Source organism: Anser cygnoides, chromosome 11 (assembly GCF_040182565.1).
Source record: "Anser cygnoides isolate HZ-2024a breed goose chromosome 11, Taihu_goose_T2T_genome, whole genome shotgun sequence".
In the NCBI taxonomy this organism is placed as follows: domain Eukaryota; kingdom Metazoa; phylum Chordata; class Aves; order Anseriformes; family Anatidae; genus Anser; species Anser cygnoides.
The window spans coordinates 9,067,660-9,089,369 of record NC_089883.1 but is presented as its reverse complement, the minus strand read 5'-3'; the positions used below and the strand labels follow the sequence as shown (position 1 = coordinate 9,089,369).

The window sequence follows — 21,710 nt, the reverse complement described above, 5'->3', positions numbered from 1 at the left end:
TTAACCAGATGTATTTCTAACAGCACAGCCTCACAAGCCTGACGGCAGTAGCAGTGTAACTGCTCCCAGCCTCCATCCAGCACTTCCCCACTTCCCAAGCAGGGTACTGCCACAAGTGCTCGTGCTGAACTGACAGAGTTGAAAATCTCCTCTTTTTGCAGAACTTTCCCTACCCAGGTTAGTTCAAGCATGACACAGGATGTGGAAACGAGCACCTGACACTGAAGTCAGGCAGAAGGATAGTAGTAACTTCCACTTATTAAGCTAAGAAAATAGCCTTTGTTAGACCAACAAAAAGTGGAAGGGAGAAACAGACAGGTGAGCTTTTTCAGCAAACGCTGTTCTTCAGGTGCTGTGTGCCGCCCTTCTCTTGCCCCAGTAGTATTAATTGCTCTAATGATCACTGTTACCTCTACCAACTAACCTGTCTTACATCCTCACACCCGTATGGCTGTAACAGCGCTAGCAGAAAATCAGCTTATGCAGTACCACCGCGTAGCCACAGCTTAATCCAGAGGCTAGCTCATTCCTTGACAGGGTGTAATTGGTTAAACCAGCTCTGTACAGAAAGAAAGAGAATTATGGTAGATCCCAAGTTCAACACAAACCCATGTCATACTGTAAACACAGTACTTAAACATGCCAGATGTTCAGATAAGAGATTATTCCTGGTTCACTCAGAACCAGGGGGTTCTGGTTCTCAGACAAATTACTGCATCTCATCTCCAGCATCCCATGGCAGAAGAGAGGTGGAGAGTTCAGGGAGGATCATCAAGAACAACCAGGCATATAGGGGAAAAAAAAGCATTTGAAAGATTTAGAGAACAAAGATTTGTTTATTCCAAAGGAAAGGAGGCTTTAGAAATGCATGACAACAGCTTTCACATATGGAGGAGGCAGCTGCAGAGATGAAGATGGGATCCACTCTGCCTAGTTTGAGTAGAACAAGATGGAAAGGGCAAAAAAAAAATGCAGCAAAGAGGTTCAGGTTAGTTCCCCCCACACTCCCACCCCCCTTTTATATGAAGGATCACTGTAACTGACTGCCAAAGAGACAGCAGAATTTTCATGATTTAATGTTTGCGAGAACAGGTCAACTGTCCACCTACCAGGAATAGGTCAAAGATAATTAGTCATGGCTTGGGAATGAATGGTACACTTAAGGACTGCTCACCTCCATTTTCTGCACTTCAGTGCTCAGTGGGGTTTCCCACTAAAGACAAGACTGACATGTTTTTTGTAAAAAAGTACAGATTACTGCTTGGCATAAACCGAACAAATTTATAAAGCTCTACACAGAGTAGCTTCGGGGTGGGGGTTGATACACTATTTTGAAATAAATTCCTTAGGATAACAGTTCCTCTAAAAAAAAAAAAAGCCTTTTTTTTCTTACTTCCAAATACAGTAAGTTACTTCGTGTTCATATGGCTTAAGCACAGGCCCCTGAAGATGTCATGTTTTGAAGTGGGAAACACCTTCCCCTCATTTCTTCCAGCTTCACCAGCACAAGTATGTTCCTTCTTCCCCTTTGCCACCTGTATGGTTGGAGAATTTCATACCACACCATGGCAGCACTTCCACAGGCTCGTCTTGCACCACGTTTTTGAACCATCTTACCACTGTCCTGCTGGCAGCCCAGCCACAGCTCCGCGCCCTGGCAGGCAGCAGGTCCTGTCTGCAGCCCATCTGCTGTTACTCGTAAATCAGGCTCTGTCCTCACGCCCGTGTATAGTTCATGATCTCACAGCAGAGACCATTTAACAAAGGCAGTAAGACTGCATCTATCCACTTGAATTTTTTGAGTGTTTTTCAGACAGAGTCAAAAGAGAAATAAATGAGAGAAAAATAGTTGGTGGCGTGCCTCATCAGCTGGGAAATACTTCTGCAAATCCAGATTCTGGAAGAAGTCTCCTCCAAGCTGGCTGAGCAGTAGCAAAGTGGGATACAGAAGACAGAATGGGCAGAAAATATGCACTCTGTGCTTGCTGATTTATTTATTTATTAAGGACCTACTAAGTAAGAACTCCTTTGTTTTCTCTTGCACTGAGAACTCAATTGTATTTATAACACAACACCCCCCAATACCCTAGAATACTGAACTGGTGTTCCATGTTCCATTTGCATTAGGATGCTTGTTTGTCTCCACATGAACTAGCTGTTATGTATGAACAAGGCACAGATTTGAAACCGTTGCTTCTGCAGGACTGAGATAAGTTGTTATCTGGAGGAAAAAAAATTAAGATATGAGGAAATAGAGTTTTCAGTAAATATACATTGAAATTTAAGCAGAAACTCATGCAGTGGGCACACTGACGTGAGAGAACAGAGTAAGTTTACCTCTACAATCATTTGGTATTGAGAGAAAGTTAGCAAGAAGGCCACTGATGATCAAAACCAGGCTTTTCTAGAACATCCAAAAACCATGAACAATGAGCCAAGCGTTTATTTGAACTTCTACCTTTATCATTCCGCTGTTTTACGACAGTAAGATAATAACGCTCCAATCCCAGTGTGCGTTCATACAATGAGAGGGAAGGATCACTCTCCTGTCAAGTCCCATGGTTTCTTTTCTTCCGTTTGCCTACTGACAAAGACCTTGACTAGTCAAGAGAGCAGACAGAACAGCAACTTGGGAAGTCAAGAACAAACTACTGCGATTCCAAGGGCACGCAGTGACGTTGTCTTCTGCTGACAGGGAAACCACGACATAGCTTTAACTTAAAAAAAATAAATTATTATACACATACTCCACGTAGAACAAAAAGAGAAGCAGTAACTCTATGTAACACAAAAAGCTAACCTACTAAACTGCTAGAGAAAGGCACAACAACAGCTCTGGCAGGAATCTAAGCCTGCTACATGTGGTATTATGACAGTTTTCTTGTTTCTCAGCCGTGTGTTTTTAAATGAGTTTCAACAATTAACAGAGCTTTCTGACCACAGTGCCCTGCAACTGAAGAGTGACTTCAAAACACTTCAAAGATTTCAACCGACCTCTCATGTGTACTACTCATGGTGAGGGCAGAGTGGCTAAAAACCTGGTCAGTATAGAAGTAACTGTAAAATTAAAAAGAAAAGCCTTCTTTGCAGGAGGTAACAGTATTTAGGCATGAAGCATCACCCTCTGGCTTCTTAAAGAAGCCCATGAACTAGAACACAGATGTGTTTTATTCTTCCTTGAACCTGTGCCTTAGTTAAAAGGGACACACCTTGACACCCTCGTAGTACTCATGATTTTTGAGACTGTCCGTTTTGGCATTTATCTTATCTCCCTACTCACAGGTGCAAATACAATCAAAACCACCATAAACAAAGACCAGTATCTAGTAACGACTGAAATAAGAGTTAAACACGTACATACAGGTGTATTTTTCCTTGCTTTAACAACCTGAGAAATCAATTATAGCTCTGAAGCCAGCACTGTGTCACAAGGCAAAGGTTCTGAAGACACACATGTACTGTCTACTATACTTAAGTTTCTTGCTTCTCCCAAATTATTTTGTAACAGCAGTCTCGATTTACACCATTTAGTCACAAGACAGAATGGGTAGATGGCATACTAAAGTCAATCTCTCAGTCCAGTTAGTTTAAAAATAGTGTTAGAGTTACTTCAACTAAGTATTTTGCATTTAATTAAGACGCTTCATAGCAAATAAACGTGCAAGAAAGAAGTATTAAGTTTATTTATCAAAGACAGGGAACCTTTACTGGCCACTAAAAACTATCTCCATTGACCACAGCATGAATAATTCACAAAATCTCAGCCAGCTACGTTCCATTATATACTCTTTACTGTAACCAGTGTGCAAAATCTATATAGCCAGTCTCAGAGGTACATTTAAATAACCTGATACAGCAGAGAAAATTCTGTTACTTTCTCAGAGAAAGTCAGTCTATAGCATCTTCTGGAGTGAGGAATTCATTATCCTCGTCCCCAGCTTCTCTCTCATCTCTATCTTGCTATGGCATTATTTCAGCCACATACTGCATACAGTATGTTTTATAATACAGCAATACTCAAAAGCTGAAAACTGACTGAAACAATGCAGTAAAATGCTCCCTAAAATTGTATCCTATAAGGGCTGTTGCAGAACAACTCCTTGTTGTTAGAAAAAGAAAAAAAAAAGATGATATCCATGTACCTAGACACAGTATCTTTTTTATATAAGGATTTCAGGTAAACCAAGTTATGTGGCAACTAACACAGAAACTGCTCTTGGAGAAGAAGTCTCCTCTGATTCCCAAGGAAACATTAAAAAAAAACGAGTACAAATATTAACACTGGTCCTGCGGTCCCACAAGTTCTGTGCTTTCCTAACTGTTTCTTACAGTTCAGCTGCTTCCAAACCGGACAGCCTTGCCTTCTTCTGAGGCCGAAAGCTCAGAGTGAGCCAAGGCATCCCATCCTGGCTCCCTCCCGAGTCTGGCTGCTGCAGCAGCCCATCGCACAACACTCCTCGCCGGCCGGGGCTCGGCGCGGGGAGTCAGAGGGTTTGCAAGCTGAGGGAAGCAAACTCGTTGCTCTCCAACAGCTCCCAAAGCAGTTTTGTTCAGAAGCACTGTATTATTCTTTCAGTACCCCCACCTGTTTGTTGGAGCACCTCTGTCACCTCAACCAAATCTCAAGCACTGCTCTTCCCCCGACTCTTGGCCACACAAGGCCCCGAATTCACTTTTGTTGCATTCCCCTCCCCTCCTCATACCTATAACACCATGCAATATAGTTTAAGGCCATCCTACGGCAGCGCTAATTACCAGGAGCTGCATCTATTCAAGTCTTAAGCCTCTGACTCATGAGCTGAGGTTACTTATCTGAGAACCAGTACAGTGGCTTTTGACCCCAGCTGCTGCCTGCCCCACCCGTGTCTGACGTTTCTACCCTTTTACCAGCTCAACTGCTCTCAAAGCAAGGAATTGCTGAAGCACGCAATCCAGAATAGCCAAGCCAAAAAAAAAAAAGGCACCGGTTTTCTTTGAACGTGCCAGGCTGTAGTTTCTGAAATACAGTCATTACTGTACAGGAATATAAGCTGAGCATCCTGTCCTCATGCAGGGTCACGTACAGATTTCTTCCCAAAACGTATCCCTGTTATACATCTGTCTTAATTCGGAAGGAACAAACAAACAAAAAACAGAATTTTCCCTGCTGTCTAACAATCAGCACACAGATCATGTAGTACAATTAGAAAGCAAACTAGTTAAAGCTGACGGCAAAAACAAACTTCACAGCAGCACTGATTTAACTGATCCCTCTTCATCAGGTATATCCATCTCAAGGAAACAAGACTAACCTTACGTTGTAATCAAACTGCAAAGCTCACCTAAATGTGAGCATAGGTTCGCATAGCTGATCAGCTATACACACACACACTATGACTTAATGGAAAAAGCATCCCCCACATAAGGATCTTAAAACAGAAGTGTATGCAAACTCTTGTGAAGGCAATTGTCTAGATGCTCCAGAACAATTAAACGGCTTTCCAAGGTGGAATTAATCCTTTGGAGACTAATATTAGGAAGGCTAAATAGGGAAAAAATAAAAGCAGATCACTCAAAAACTGATTTCTATAGCATAGGGTCCTAAAACTACTTACGTAGCTAGTCCTGCCACTGAATTAAAATGAAACTAATTAGCTTTTTCTTGTGCCTTTTTTTTTTTGTTAATTCTTGCAGTACTCTTGCATTCTCTCACAATTATTTATTATACCTACATTTCAGACTAAAGGATATTTCATCTATAGGTTTTACAAAGAGCCTTATGCTTTCAGGTGATAAAAACAGAAGATCAACCCCATTAAATGACTAGCTTTGCTACAGTTAATTGATATAACTTACAAACCACTAAACACATGGCATTGATACAGTATTTTCCTTAAGTCACTCAGACATCTGTAATTATATCCAGAAAACAAGCTGACAAAATAGATTCAACCATTATCTCCATAATGCTGACAGAAGAAAACAAAGAAGTCGAACAGCCTCAGCAAACTGCAGGTGCTTGTATCTGAAATCCTATTAGAGCAGACAAAGTTAAAGCCATTTTCACACTGTTCTTCAAAGATCCCCGGAAATCTGAATGCAGTCTCTCCTGCAGAGCACCAAAGCCGAAGTCCCAAGAGGATTACAGGGGAGCTGGGATGGATGAGGACTTGCAAATATGTGAGCAGACGATCCGCATGTATTGTTTCTGCCTATCCCAAAGCATTGTTTTAGTTCTGGTAGTGATTTAAGAGTCCCTGGCAGAAATGGGAGGAGAGGGCAGGAAGGGAGATAAGCGGATGAGAACAGCAGAGAGGTCCTACAAAAAAAATACCAGTACCTATGCACTGGCCCAAGATTCCTAAAGAGAACTGACTGCAAATGGACGCATCTGTCCCTCTTAAATGAATATTTTATTGACAAGCATTATATGAAGATGACTCAGCTGGCAGTAGCATTTCTCCTTCCCTTGCATACTTACATTAATATGCTCATGCACTACAGAAGGGCAAGCAAAGTTATTAAATAAGACTAGACTTCTCTCAAAGATATGCAATATCTCATGAACGTTTAAGGGCTCAATGCAGAAGCTAAGTGAAGTGTCATGGCCCATTTTTCCAGGAGAACACACATCCTGCTTGGACAGCACTCTTAATTCTATGGAAATATTTCATGTTTCTTTGAGATACTCTGAAACCAATTCCACAGATTTAAAGAGGAAAAGCAATGCTTCCTTTTGATCTAAAAATCTAAACATTCAGCACTTCCTCTGCACTGACACGTCTTGCGAATCACAAACAGGAACAAATCCTGCTTGGATAAATGACACTGTAACCTCTATTTTTCCCTACCCCCAGCCAAGAGCAGAAAGCAGATCAGTTTTGTACGTGCTGCAGACACTGAGCTGTACTACAGTGTAAATCTGTATGTGCTTAGGCACTTGATTTCAAAGTGGAGAATATTCACAGCCTCACAGAGAAACACCACTCTCCTGCCTTCTCTGTTATCCATTCTCAGCCACATTTATTAAATATTCTAATAAATAACAAGAGTGCTAACTACCAAATGGAAGAAGACAGTCATTTCATGAAACCAATCTATTACAAGAAAATATTTTTCCAACATCTTTTCAGAAACAAGAAGATCTCAGTGTTCTTTGTTTCTCACCATTTTTGGCACTCCATTTTTGAAGTAAGGCATCAGTTCGTTTCTACTTTTTTGCTGTGGCGTTCAAAATCTCATTTCAGGGCAGACGATATAGACCTATTCCAATGGAAAAAAGCACTAAGGAGGTTAAAAAAAGGATACTAACAGAAGCTTAGGAAGTGCCTTTACACATAAATGGATCTTAAGCATTCATTTCATGTTGATGATATAGATCAATGTTCTTATACTACAAAAAACCTCCTTCTCGTATCAACTACGGGTAGCTTCTTAACTAATCTTCAAGAGGAAGTGTATTAACAGATACAGGGGTGGGAAGAAGAAAAAAGCAAGGGCCTCCCGTAGTTTACATTAAAGTACTATATAAATGGGAAGCTGGAAACGATTCCAAAGCATCCTCAAGTTCTTCCATTCTCGTCACCCAAAGACGGGCTGACTTGACTCTACCAGGCTTAAAGACCTGTTGCTCCCCAGAATCCATATGTTTTTCAACCAATATTTAGACTTGCATAATTTTACACTTATTTTTCCTCTTGTGCACATACCTTTAATGAACTTTTAGCGCATTCAATGTTCAGACCCCAGTAACAGTCAATATAAAGCTAAGATGATTAAAAAAATATACAGCAATCACCAGGATTAACAGCACCAGATGTTCCAAAACAGCAGATCGCAGATAACTAGGTTCAGAGCTTAAAATCAAATTTCCTAGCCAAAGCCTTTATCATCACAGACCCAGGGGCTAGATCCCTCCTCCCATTTTGTCCAGGAGCCACTGCTTGGAATTTTGAACAATTTAGCATGGACTCAGCATTCCCTGCGTGTTTGGTTGAAGCAGTCATGAAATCGGTGCTGTGCTCTCCAGGAACTTGACAACAGAGCACAAACCCAGCAATTCATTACATAAACAGATGTCTGCATTTAACTGAATGCAAAAACATTACACATCACTGCATTTTACCTATTTTATAGTAACTAATATTAGTCTAAGAAACGGGATCAGTACTTCTAGAGATTGAGAAAAGTACTAATTTTCTCATAACTTTCCTGAACTCGCATCAGAAAACAGCCCTGGAACTAGGTCACAAACACTTGCTCAGCTTAAGCAGCTCTTATTTGGCATCATCTGGGCTTCTACGGAGTAAAAGGCATTTTGACCAAACTGTACAGATCAAGATGCTTTTACAATATTCAAACAGCATGGTTGGGTATTTTGTTTTCTGCCAGCATTCTCTCTAGTTAACAGGGCCAATTGTTTTTGTGCTCTGTCTGTGAAAGATTTTTTCAAGGAGGAGGTTGACTAGCAAGAAAAGGACGCTTATCAGTTATCAGACAGCCACTCCACAAGCAGCAGAAGTACCTAGCAGTGGATCAAGGACATCTGTTAATGCAATCACTTAAGTGCATTACTCCAGCTGATGCTAAAGGTAGATACTGACCTGGTGATGCATCTTAGGAAATAAAAATAAATAAATAAAACATAAAAAAAAATAAAAAAGAGGGAGAGAGGAGAAGTAGCTTCCTGGACTACGATGTTTTTTAGTGTCCTATTTGCCTCTGTATCTGTGACGCCATTCTGGTAAACAAATCAGGTTCCCTGCTTAGTTGCAGCACCACCTGAGAACAAGTGGGTATGCAGGAAAAAATGCCAGCAATTCCAGTAGGTGCCACACCAGCAATTGCCTAGCACGGTTTATTGCTATGTCGTGCGCTGTTGGAGTTTCTATTTTTGAAATAACAGATAACAGTGTAATGTTTAGAAGAGTGGGTGTATTCACGTCTACTTTAGCCAAACAGCCATTTGGTTAGTAATATTGTGTCTGTGTAGGTTTTCTGTAGTTCACCATTTCATGACACACACACTTGTAGTTACAAGCTGCTGCTGGGTTGTCCTCCCAGTATACACTCTGCATATTTAGCTCTCCACACGGTTACACTTTTCAAATGAACAGTGCTTCCCTTTCTCCTAGTACCACGAAGTTTTCAATGCAGAGGCAAAACTGAAATATTTCATGAGAATTTAAAAAGAATATTTGAAGACTAGGTTTGACCAGACTTATTCTTGACCAATTCTACAGTGTAGGGCAGAAGAGACAGTTCACATCAGAATATTGCCCAGAAGCACTGGGAGCAGTGGAAGGCAGAGGAGGCTAACAAATGACAAGCAATGCTTGCTAAATCCTCTCCCCTTCAAAATGCCAGTAACAGAGCAAGCTAAGTTTAAACTAACATTGCTTCCCTTTTTCCAAATTAACACTCACTTTGGATTAAAAAAAAAAAACAAAAAAACAAAACCATGTCCAACCAAAGAGACTAATTATAATAATCAAAGACTATCAGCTTTGGCTTAGATTTTCCTGTTGTGAAATGCAACAACTTTCAAACTGCATCCAGATAAGAAACACACAAGATCCTCAGGTTTAGTGTCCCTCATTACGATCACTATTGAAGTGGATTTTGGATGGAGAGGATAATTTCCTGAAATAATCAGAAGATGCCCATTCTTATTTGTATCAATAGTGTCTATTCAGAGCTCTATACAAAATGGACCACCAATCTTAGATGTGCTTTGACAGAAGGGCATCCAGTTTGGACGGGTGGCGTGTTTGGCACCAGCTTGCTCAGTCTCAATAAAATAAAAGGCTAGGAAAGAATTCAGTAGACCAAGGACACTTTGCGACCCTCTCACTCTGGACAAAACTGGATCAATATTGAGAATTTACAACGATCTTATCTTTTACGCCAAAATTCAGACAAGTTATTTTCAAGTACAGTCTGTTCTTTGAACCTACAGGAATCTTTGTTCTTTGTTAAAGACAACGCAAATCAAAGTGATTCCTTTATTTGAAAGGCAAATAAATTTGTGCCTGTATTACTTCAGAGATAACAGTTCATATGTAATCAGATTAGTTTTTAGTACAAATTTTATAAAACAGGATATAGGACTAATTGTACTAGTTTTATGCACAGGAGGCTTTAAAAACGAATATAACATTACATGAATAATTAGCAAGAGCTCAACAGAGAGCGTAGAGGGTTACTTCATCAGAGAAGCAAGAGTTTGGAAGCTGGCAGAGATTCAGAAGTCAAAACTTTTCAGCCATGCTGGTCAGGCATTGGGTCAAACACCACATATCTTAAACTGCTGTACTGACTTCTAAAAGGGTGCCTCTTGCATCAAAACCAGATGCCTGTAACATATGTTAAGTCAGTGTAATTATTAACCAGCCCGAGGCAAAGGTTACATGTTCATAAACTGGTATCCGTAAAAATTGTAAAGCTATTTGAAACACCACCCCACCTCTTCCTACAACGTAGTGCTTTTACAGTTGGTTAAGCACTGAAGCACTATAATTTTCTGCAGCATTAAGACACATTACAGGCATACTTCATTAGAAAAATATAGTAACTTTTACAGTAGGGAACAACAACAACAAAATATTGTGAAAAAAATGTATACTACAACTCAACAGGTAAGTTTAGATCCATCCGAGACTTAGAGGTAGTAGAAGACGGACTGGCTCTTGAACAACTGCCTCAAGGTAGAGAATTGTCCAGGGAACACCTCCAAAATAAATACTATATTGAATTAGCTATTTCAATTAAAAAAAAAAAAAACCACACCCACCAGAACATACACATACTTTTAAGAGAAATGAAGCTAGGAAGAACTAACAGCATGTTGGAGAAGAGTTTTCTAAATTTGCCCCTGGAGGACATGCTTCAAAACCAAGACCATTTTCTTGAAAGATGCCGCTTTCCCCAGGCTGTCATGCGTTCATCCTACAAGAACTCATCACTTGTTGGGGAAGATGATACAGAGATGGGACAAAGATTAAGATCTGTACAAACAAGCCAGTCCAACATTTAAAAAGGCAAGTGAACTACTAAGGAATTCCTTTAAAGTGCAGCTGGTTTTGTATACCACAAATGCAAAACGCTTAACAGAAGTTTAGCCCCATATTGTTGTTGGCTTTCACTTTGTTTCGCTTATTGTAAGACTTGCAATTTATTGCATAGTGCAATAGTTGAGACAAATGACCCCCCACAACAGCAGACCTTCCCTTTTAACTTATTATAAATAATGCTTAAGATTCATGGAATAATGATTAAATTATCTGAACCTTATCTCAGCTTATCTTACACTGGAAAGAATATATAGTCATTTTTGCTGCTTTGCTGATATTCAACACCATTTTTCAAGTTCTCATAGAACATCCAAAGAAAAACTTGACAAGCTTCACAAGTCAGCAGTGAAGAGTGCCCAGAAAGATTTTACAGTCTGAGCAAAGCCTTTTCTAAACAACCCTCTTGCTGAAAGAGAAACACTTCAAGCCATATATAAAGCAGGCTTTCCTGAGAAACGTGTTGAAGTTGGTCTCCAAAAGTTCAGATTTTTTGGGTCCCATTATTCATGGCTTCATATCCATTGATTTGCAGTACATGCCAAGAAGTAGACACACGATGTCATAAAGTTAGATTTAACTGTTCTAACGTACTGGGATCCTAAGAAGTTTTGTAGCGTCCTGTACAAGAAAAGGTCAGAGAACTACTAGCTGACACCGCAAGCCCTGAGAAGGGTTCCTTGCCAGGCACTGATGTACACAGCTCGCTTCAGCAGCATGCCTTGCCTGATAAACAAGGCTCGCAAGAGTCAAAGTTGTTAAAGTAACATTTTTATATGTAAGCAGGATTTTCAAAGAAGGCTGAACAACAGAACTTCCTAAAAGCATACCCAAAACTGTGTAAACCAACCATTAATTTCAAATTAACATTTAAAAACGCATTTACATCTTGAAAGACGTGCCTAGAAATAATTTCAACAGACTGTACCAATAAATATTACTTTCAGACAAGCACAACTCAAGTTTTTTAAGAAACAGGCCACGCAAAAACCAGATGCAATGCTCTGAGATTACACTAAGTTTAAATGTTTCCCTCTGCACTCTGAGGCAAACGTACTAACTTACAACCTCATCTTCCACATCGCCATCATTTTTCATTTATGAACCCACATGAAAATTTCCCTTTTTAAGGAAAAAGGTTACACATTTATTTCATGATTGTAGGGATTTTCCCATAGATATGCAAGCACTCATCAAGACACACGAGACAAGGGAGGGAAGGCGGGTGGGAACGGAGCCGAATCCTGCTGTTCAGCACAATGTTCTGCCTATGCATGATGTGGTTTCATGGTCAGCAAATCCAACCACGATGTTTAATGCCAGTACAGGAGAAGCTATGGTCTGTAAAACTAACATGGTGGTTAAAAAAAGATATGGAATAAAGGTACAGATATACATAATGCCTGTATAACGCTCATTATGCATCTGGCCTAAATGTGCATCTTCCTGAGTTTGCAGGTAGCGTAGCTTCATGCACAAGCATGCCACAATAACTAATTTTTCCTCAAACCAGCCTCAGGAACATCTTTGCATTCCTTATTCCAAAGTCCTTAAGCTGACAGCATGTATTATTCATCCCCTTCTATCAGAAGTCTTCTAGTCTTCTATTAAGAGCATCTTTAGTCCTCTGTGTTCAGAGGGAGTTTCCTGGGTTTGCAACCACACGCTTCCATTGCTCACACAACAGGCAGCACTGGGAAGAAAAACAAACAAACAGCTCCCACACACCCCAACGAAACACTCAGTTTGACAGCAGGAACAAAATTCAGCTTCATCATCAGATGTTGGGCTGAGCATGCAGGACTGGTATATGCTGTTCCTCTAAAAATTGGCAAGCATAGCAGCAAGATGGAGTAGGAGCGACTGGGTCACTGAAATGGCTTGTTCGCAAATACCAGTCCCTGTTACCTCCATTATCTGCTATCTGCTGATTCCTACAGAGGCAAAAGGTTTATCCCCCTATTTATTGTGTTTTAGCCCCTAGCAAAACTGAGTTTAAGTTAGACAAAATAACCTTTAACTATTTCTCCTTCAGGTCAGTATAAACAGTCAATATAGGCCCAAATTAACATGAAGAAACAATCAATAGCCACAACAGCTCAAAAACCATCAAGATGTGCCTTTTCTAGGTTCAAGAAAATGCAAGGAGCCCCTCACCTTGCACATGGATAAGTGCCTTTAATTTCTCTTAAGTGCAGTGGCAACCGAAACGATCTCCTAAAGTTAATCAACAGAGAAAGAATTCTGCCCTTTTTAGGGGCTAATTGGCGAAGCAAACCTGGTATGTGCAGGAGCACGTTAGTTTCAACATATGCGTAGCTTATTTTATGACTCATTTCAAATGCTTCCAACGCAGCCCTGTAATTGATTTATTTTTGAGAAGGAGGGCAGAAGGGAGTGTTAGTTATTCATTAAATTTATTACCGGCTTTAGGGAAAAAAATAGCAATGTTACTTGTCCAATGAATTTATTAGTGCTACATAATTTTGAGGCTGTTGTCTTTAAAGCCAACATAGAACGCAACTGAGGAATTAATTTCCTATTTCCCTTAAAAATATTTGGGACAGGGTTTAAAGGTAAAAGTTGCCATAACCACATTACTCTCTCCACCATGCAAATGTCATCTTAAAACCAAACAAGAAATCCAGACATATGCTACACTATTTAGGCTCTAAATGGCTAATTGCTTGGCATTTCCTTTATACTAGTGCACTTCCACATGAGGAAGCAGCATAGAATTAGAAAATAGAAAACCCCCCAGAAAAACCTCACCTGTTTTCTTTGTATGGAAACACAAATATCCGTTTGCTCAAGAAGCCAGTTTTCTCCACAAAACCAGTTGCTGGCAGATAACCCGCTCCTGCAGCTTAAGATGTTTCTCCACCTCTATCCCCAGGTATCTACAATCCTGGACAGTGTTACTACTTTTTTTCCCTTGTTCTTTTCACTTACAAACAGTGAGCCACTGGAAACTCAGGGAAACACTCCGAAGTAAAAGAGTAGTAAAGGACAAGCAAATACGGACAACCAAAGGGTTGAATTTTGGAGGTTTTTTTTTTTTGTTTGAGGTTGTGAAGCAGCAGAGATTGACTCTGGCTTCAGAACAAAATCCAGCTCATCCTCCCATTAGGAGCACACCGAACAAACCCACATGCTACCAGAACATGCACAGCTCAAGTGGCCACCCTGTAACAGCCTCCAGCTCAGTCTTGAGAGGGAACACACTTCTCTGGCCAGAGCGAGAAAGGGAAAAGGCTTGTCCTTCTTTCTCAAAAGACTTCAGGCAGCTGAGCAGGAATAAAAACAGACAAGAGTCGTTTGTTATTTCAGCGTGCAGGATTTAACAGTACGGCTCTCTAGAAACCCCTATGTTCCATGCTCTGACGATGCAGAGAACCGGGCCCTACAACCTCCATGTGGCAAGGGAAACTAACCTCTCCCGTTCCAGCGGCTGGATTTCAGGATGACAAATATCATTACCCAAAGGCTCTTTGGCAGCTTAGTTTTCTTCCCAAACACACTGGTTGCAAAAAGATTTTTCACTGCCAAGAATATATATATATTTTTTTTTAAATATGCTTTTTGATCTTACGGTCCCGACAGAAGTAGGAAAATATTTAACAACAGTACTTTCTTCTACTGCAGTGACTAATCTGTGTAATGTGACACGAAAGCTCGATAAACATTTTGAGTAACTTTGAACATCAGAGCACCTGTTTTTAAACAGTTGTCGGTATTTGTCCCTGGGACATCATCTGAATTCATCTCTGCTCATTACACAGACAACAACAGGGGACTATTTCGTGTGCTTCTATTTTTGAGACAAGTTGTGTGCAGTTTTTCTTGAAGTACTAACCACAGCGGGTAGAATACATTAAACTTCAGAAAACAGCCTCCTTAAAAAGTAGTACGCGCACATTAAATAATTCTTTGCAGACACCTTACCAACGTTAGTAAAAAGCTGGAAGTGGGAAATAACCTATTACAGTCAACGACAAAGTCCCGGATCTAAACCCATGGCTGGATGTACGAAGCTCCGCTGTTGACATGCTCAAGGAACCAGGAGAGCACACGTAGGCTACAGCTGGTTGGGAGAACAGCTATATTATTATATATATTATGAAAATTATTAGCCACAAACAACTGCAGTAAGAGGCAATACAAGGAAGTCTAGGTTAATATCATGTAGGGTGAAGGTCAACATGCAAATTATCTGCAACCTAGGTGTGATTTAGAACTGCCTACCAGCTGATGCACCACGAACAGGGAAGCATGGTGGAACCCTGTTATTCCTGAGCTCAGCCAACCATGGCCCTTGGCCATCTCAAGAATTAATGTTGCTGATTTCATATCAAAACCTCAATGTGTTCACTAAAATAATATACCTGTTTTATGAAAAAATATGCTGGTATGCCTGCTTTCAGTGATAGAAAGGCGATGCAAAGATCTCCTTGGAAAATTTATATTCAAAGTAACAGAAGTTAATCTATCATATCCTTATTATTTTTTTTCCAGTGGTGTATACACTGAGGAAATTTATTCCTAGTATAAAACATTTTGGGAAGGTGTTGAATGTTTCACATCTCTTTGTAATAAACGATGACTTCTGTCCTCCCAATTCCACCAAATGTACATATTACAAATTCTTCAATTAAATGCTTCCGGAAACACTGAGTGGAAAGGAAGGACTAAGGCCAGATCTTTAGGAGGGGCTTCAAGGGAGTACGTAGAATGAAAATCTTTAGGTTGAACCTGAATGCCAAAATATTCAATCCGGAGAAATCATGCCAGGTCACACACAGCACTAATGAAACAAGACTGTTGCAGAAAAAAAAATTAAAGGAAAAAACAACTATCTTAATAAATCAGGGAAAAAACCTGAAACTATTATTCACCTAGAAAGCTTCAGCCACTTCAGCAAATGGAGACTAACTACACTGACACAACCTCAGAAGATTAGTTATCGCTCCAGTCTAATCCCATTAGGTGTTTCCTAATTTTGCTTAAACGAAAGCTGTAACACTTTTCCACCAATTCCTGCAAAGGAAACAGCAATAAGGAGTGACAGATAATCAGCACTGCAATAAAAATATTCATATAATGATGGTCGTTCATTTTTTCACACTAAATTTGAGGGAAAAGTTTCTAAAATAATTAAATATTCTAAACTATCTGCCGTTCGTTTGTCAAAAGCCCTTGCGTTTCATAATTCAATTCCTTCCATCGTGGCAAAGACAGATTTCTGTTGAAGCCTAACCAAAACCAGAAGCGAACCAATGCTCCTCTATGGACTGAAAGGCAAACTTAGATGTACCTGTTCTGAAAATGAAATATTTAAACATCTCAATAAAATCTATCATTTATGAAAAGCTAAAATGGAAATAGAAGGTATTAGAATAGTTTGTACTGTGCACAACGAAAGACTATCAAGCAGTATTTTGTTAAACGCAACAAGAATAGCTCTTCTAACCAATTTATTAGCTATGTTTTCTTTGCCATCTTGCAACATCCAGAAGACGTGCTACACTAACAGGTTCTCTTGGATACTCTAGCACAGAACTGGAGACTGCAGCAGCAGTGCCTTCTTTCATTTAACCAGGATTTTAAAGCCTTTCTCAAACCCTCCCCAAGTTTTTAGAGAACATACGAATTGATTTTATTACGAAGAGCATGCAACCAACAGAGCAGTCACAGCTTTGTGCTTGAGCACAGTACACAAACCCTGAGTGCGTATCCCATTTTAAATACCATACGTTGTCTTCATGTAAAAGTGTTAGAAAGCTCGGTCTTCCCACGTGTAATTCAGGGAGACAGAGGGGGGAAACAAGTCATTCTGTTCAAATGCTCTACTATGTCAATCAGGTATTAGGGGGAGTCAATCACACCCCGATAAAACCAACACCTTGGAGCCCTCCAGGCCCTGCCAGAAAGCAGGACAACGCAGCTTCCTTCCCTTCAAGAAACAAAGCAGACGCGCACCTGCCTGCCCAAACGTAGCACTCAAAAATGTCATCTGAAGCAATGAAGATTGAAGATCTATTGAGAAATATTAGGTACTAGATGGAAATTTGCTTATCAGGAGGGAATAAATAAATACAGTTAGACATTGGAAAGAACATCAAAAAAAATTTTCAAGGGGATAAAATTATAGGACATCTTACCTAGGCTGAAAGACATTTAACATTAAAACTCTGTAGTTAGTACTCATTTGACTAACAGTAAGGAAAGGAAGTTACTCTCTACAATGACTAAAAGAATGGCAAGTAGTTGACGTTGATTCTGCAAAGAAAGGTCGAAAATTGAACTGAACATAAACCTCGGTGATACTACTTTTCATCAACTGTTTTACAATCATTTGTTATAGAAGGTCTGATATCCAGCTGTGTGTGTGATAGCAAGATCCTCACGTCAGTACCTTCAAAAATCGTCAAAATTTCCAGGCACGTTTGCAGCCACAGTCGGTTCATCATCATCCTAAAACTCAGCAGCGATCTGTTTTGTCCAAGTGTAGTGTAAATTCTACTCAGCACAACATTCAAAACAAACTGATAAATTAATATTTGCTAAATAACAGTTGTACTTTGCAGGCACAACATGAAAAAAAAGGGAATCCAACACCTCCAACATTTTACTGATTCCTTTCTGCTGCCAGGTGGAACGCCTGGTGGATTCAGAAGGGCGACAGCTTTGCACAGACCTTAGCACAGATGACTAAACGCTTTCTATGGCATAGCGAACCTCTCCTATTTTAAGGCTTCACTTCTAACTACGCGTTACAGTTCACTACCACATGACTCCAGGCCAAACGCTAGAAATTTGCATTAAGAACGAAACCACACACAAACTCTTGGAAGCTACTAATTAACTGCTGCAGCAGAAACGGCACGCACAGTATGACATTTTACCTCAAAAGACAGACTTGTATTTTTACAGCAGAATATTTCTCTTAGACGTCTGAACTTATTAAATGGGGTTAAAAAATTATCAGTCTTTTAAAGTTCATATTACTGCTTAGAGATTTATAAGCAGGAAGATGATGGTTTCCGTACAAGCTGAAAGTCACCTGAGAGGACAGTATGGATTTTTTTTTTTTTCAATACTTACATTTTACACTAACCTATTCCTTTACTGGACACCTAAAATACTATTTCCTTTGGCTGCCAAAAATCTAACCAACGGTAACACAACCACCCTAGCAGCACTCCCAGCACAGCACTATGATCTGGGATTTACAAGCATAAGCAGAGGAAGAGTCAGCAAATTTCAACCCCTCAATTTAAGGAAGAACAGAACCTAGATCTTGTATAAACCACAGAAAGGACTCGAATACAAAATTACAAACTTCCTCCAGTCACACTTCAATAGAAGGAGCCAATCCTTTCAGGGCAAGCAGGGCACCTGCTCGCATCGCCTTCTAGTTCAGGCTTCTTGGTAGGCTTGAGTGAAGGAACGCCTTGCTTCTGGATCCACGTTGATCTTAAACACCTACTAAATGCCTGTCAAGATGTGAGCACTACCAACCTTACGTGAACACACTTCTCCAGAGCTATAAAAGGCTTTCATGAAAAAATATCGTCAACTAAATAGTGAAACGGAGAGAAAACACAGCTACTAAATGACGAGCATTAACTAGGCTCGGCTTATTCAAAGCAGTTTCCTCCCTTAAAGCTTATTTACATCAGCCACACGCAGTATAGTGGCCTTTAATTATTCTGCGTACAGCATATCAAAGTTATTTCTTTCAATCAAAACATTACTTATACTCAAGAAACACTTGTATTTATTTTATTTATTTTAAGGAGTCCTAGAATCTGGCTTACCCACCACATGCTACGAAAGGGTAACTTTCCCCCATGATCTTAACCTGACTTGGGCAGACCAATGTCAGAAGCCATTTGGACTCCACAACTGACCAATCCCCAGATTCTTGAAAAGCCAATTATCTAAATTAGAAACAACTCCTGTCACTATTTTTGAAGCTGGCACGTATCCCCTAGATAGACATTAAATACTCAATTCTCATAAGCCAAGTTCATCTACACAGCCACAGAGACAAGAACAAGAAACGTCCATCGTTCTTGTCTCTTGCTCTACTGCAACAATTTAAGCTTTTTAAAGCTCCCTCTTTCACGAGGAAAGGTCCTGCTTTAAGAACCACTTATACAACAACAAAAGTCACTCGTGGCTTCCGTGGCCAAAAGCAAGAGGCCCAGGGATGTTGGGCAGCTGCAGCAAGGCGCCTGGGGCAGCAGCTCTGCTCAGGATTTCCTGGAAGCCCTGGGCTCCGTGTTCCTACCAGCCACGCCGCCTTGCCAGTCTTCTCCTTGCTGCTCCATGCCTCTGGATGCCACCTCCTTCGGCATCTCCGCCTGGCAGAATCCCCAGCTCTACTTCCACCTGTCAACACTCTTTTCCTTCCACCTCGCTACCCTCCCCAACTTGATAACAGTCGCTTGGTTGCCAGAAGAAGAAGACGTGTGTCGCACGAGCTTGCATGAAACCCCAGACGCACCACAGAGTGCCTGCAGTTTCCTGGTAAGCACGAGCCTAGGTCATTGCCAAATTCAGTCAAAGCTTGGCCTCAGCAGCGTTACCTCTAAGCGTAGCAAGTGGTGGGAAAGATTTATACCAACGCAAATCTTGGACAAAAGGTTTTTTGTCCTGCAAGCTCAATCTGCAACCAGTGCGGTATCTCCTGCCCAAGATGGAGATTCACAATGGCAAAATAATGGCTAATATATAACATGGCTGACTCAATCCCTAAATCTAGAAAAAGCCCATGTATGAAGGCTCGTGCATCCTTCTGACAAACGAAGCCACCCAGCAAGTCACACCTTGGAACGTCTGCCGACCATCAACGCTACTCACACCATCTCCAGGCCCTTCCCCTCCACCTCTCAGCAGGTTAACTGGGCACACGCCGGACTTCTTCGGACTAAGGAGAGAGACAGAAAAACCTTGTCCCCAACACCCATTTACCTTGTCCTGAGGGCCTGCCAGGCTGCATCAATGTCTGCGTACAGGTTTTTCTCAGAGGGCTTGCCGGTGCTCACCCCGTAGCCAGAGTAGTCGTAAGAGAAGACGTTGCAGTTGATGCGGGAGCCGAGGCCAATGTAGAAGCTGCACATCTGGCCCAGGTCCACGGCGTTACCGTGCGAGAAGAGCAGCGTGTACCGGCCGGTGGGGGCACACCGTACGAACATGCAGCCCAGCCTGTTATCCCGGGCCGTGCGGGAGAAGAAGACTTCCACGGCATCCAGTTCCCGCTGCGAGTACTGCCAGTCCGCCCGCTCGCTCAGGTGCAGGCTGCAGGTGCCCGAGCCTGTCGGGGTCCCTGCCCCGGCGGCCGCCCCGGCCTCCTGCTGCTGCTCGGGCTGCAGCACGGTGTAGGTGGGCTCCGGGGGCAGGAAGGCCAGCTTGGCAGCGATGCGGCTGGGGCAAGGCGGGCAGCAGAAGAGCCAGCAGAGCTCGCCCAGAGAGAAACCGTTCATTCTGGGGCCTTGTTCTGGCATCAGAGACGCCGGAGGAGGAAAAAAAAAATAAATAAATAAGAAAACCCCCACCACGGAGCTGTGCCGGGCAGCAGCCCGCGGCCCTGCCCCGGCCCAACCCGCGCACCTTCCTCCCTGCGGCCCTCCCAGAAGGCAAACAGCCTGGGGGGGGGGGGGGGGGGGGGGGCTCTTCGGGGCCGGAAAAGGCGCTTAAAAAAAAAAATAAAAAGCGCACGAAACGTGTGCACGACCAGCCCCTAAAAAAATAAAAATTGGGAAAAAAAAAAAAAAATAGCGCTAAACCACCCCGACCCCGCGCAGCCAACTAACGCGGCGCCGGCCGCAGCCCCCCCCCCACACCGCCCCCCTCGGCGGGAAGGTCAACCCCGGGCCGGCCGAGCCGAGCGGCGGCCCCCGGAGGACGAGGACGAGGAGGAGCAGGAGGAAGGAGCCGGCGAGGCGGGGGCTCAGCCGCGCGTCGCCGCGCTCCTCAAGGCCATGCCGGCGGCGGCCATGTCCCGGCGCCGCTCCCCGCCGCCCCCCCCCTCCCCGCTCCGCACCGCTTCCGGGTTACGGGCGCGGCGCGGGGCCGCCCGCCGCAGGTGCCGGCGGGGCCGAGGCGGGGGCCGGGCCCTGCCCACGCGGCGCCGCCCGCCGCGGCTCGCGGCCGCCCCCTAGGCCCTGCGCCGGGGGGAGCCCGGCAGGTGCGCGGCGAGGGGAGGGGCCCGGAGGGAGAGGAGGGGAGCGGCGGCCCCTAAGCACGGCCGGGGCGCGGCGGCCCGAGCGGGGAGCGGGAGGACTGGCCCTTTAAGGCAGCCCCCCCCCTTCCGCGCCGCGGCATCGGTCACGTGCAGAGGGAGCGCCCCCCCCCCCTTCTGTCACCCTCGCCGGGCGCCCACCGCGCGCGCATGCGCGGAGGGGCTGGGGGCAGCGGCTGAGGGGCGGGCGGGGTGCGGGGGCCATTTCGCGGCGGCCCTGAGGGGCGGCGGGGCGCGGGGTCCCCTCGGGCCTCCCGGCTCCGGCCGCCCTGAGGAACGGGCCGTGTGCCTCCCGCACACCGGGGCATTACGGGCCCCCCGGTGTCTGGGCAGCCTGTGGCCTTGAGTCTCTGTCCTAGAAAATCGGTCGTGGTGTCGCACAGGAATGCGAACGAAGCTGCCCCTCGGCTGGT

The 21,710-nt window shown here is 42.9% G+C and overlaps 1 protein-coding gene across 1 annotated transcript in view; it reads right to left on the bottom strand.

Moving 5' to 3' along the window:
* Positions 1-21,128, bottom strand: part of ABHD17C (abhydrolase domain containing 17C, depalmitoylase) — a 33,015-nt gene extending 11,887 nt beyond the window's left edge. The window contains exon 1 of the mRNA XM_013192754.3: positions 20,028-21,128. Coding sequence (XP_013048208.2) covers positions 20,028-20,560 — 533 coding nt within the window. The 5' untranslated portion in view covers positions 20,561-21,128. The remainder of the gene's footprint in view (positions 1-20,027) is intronic.
* Between the last annotated feature and the right edge of the window lie 582 nt (positions 21,129-21,710).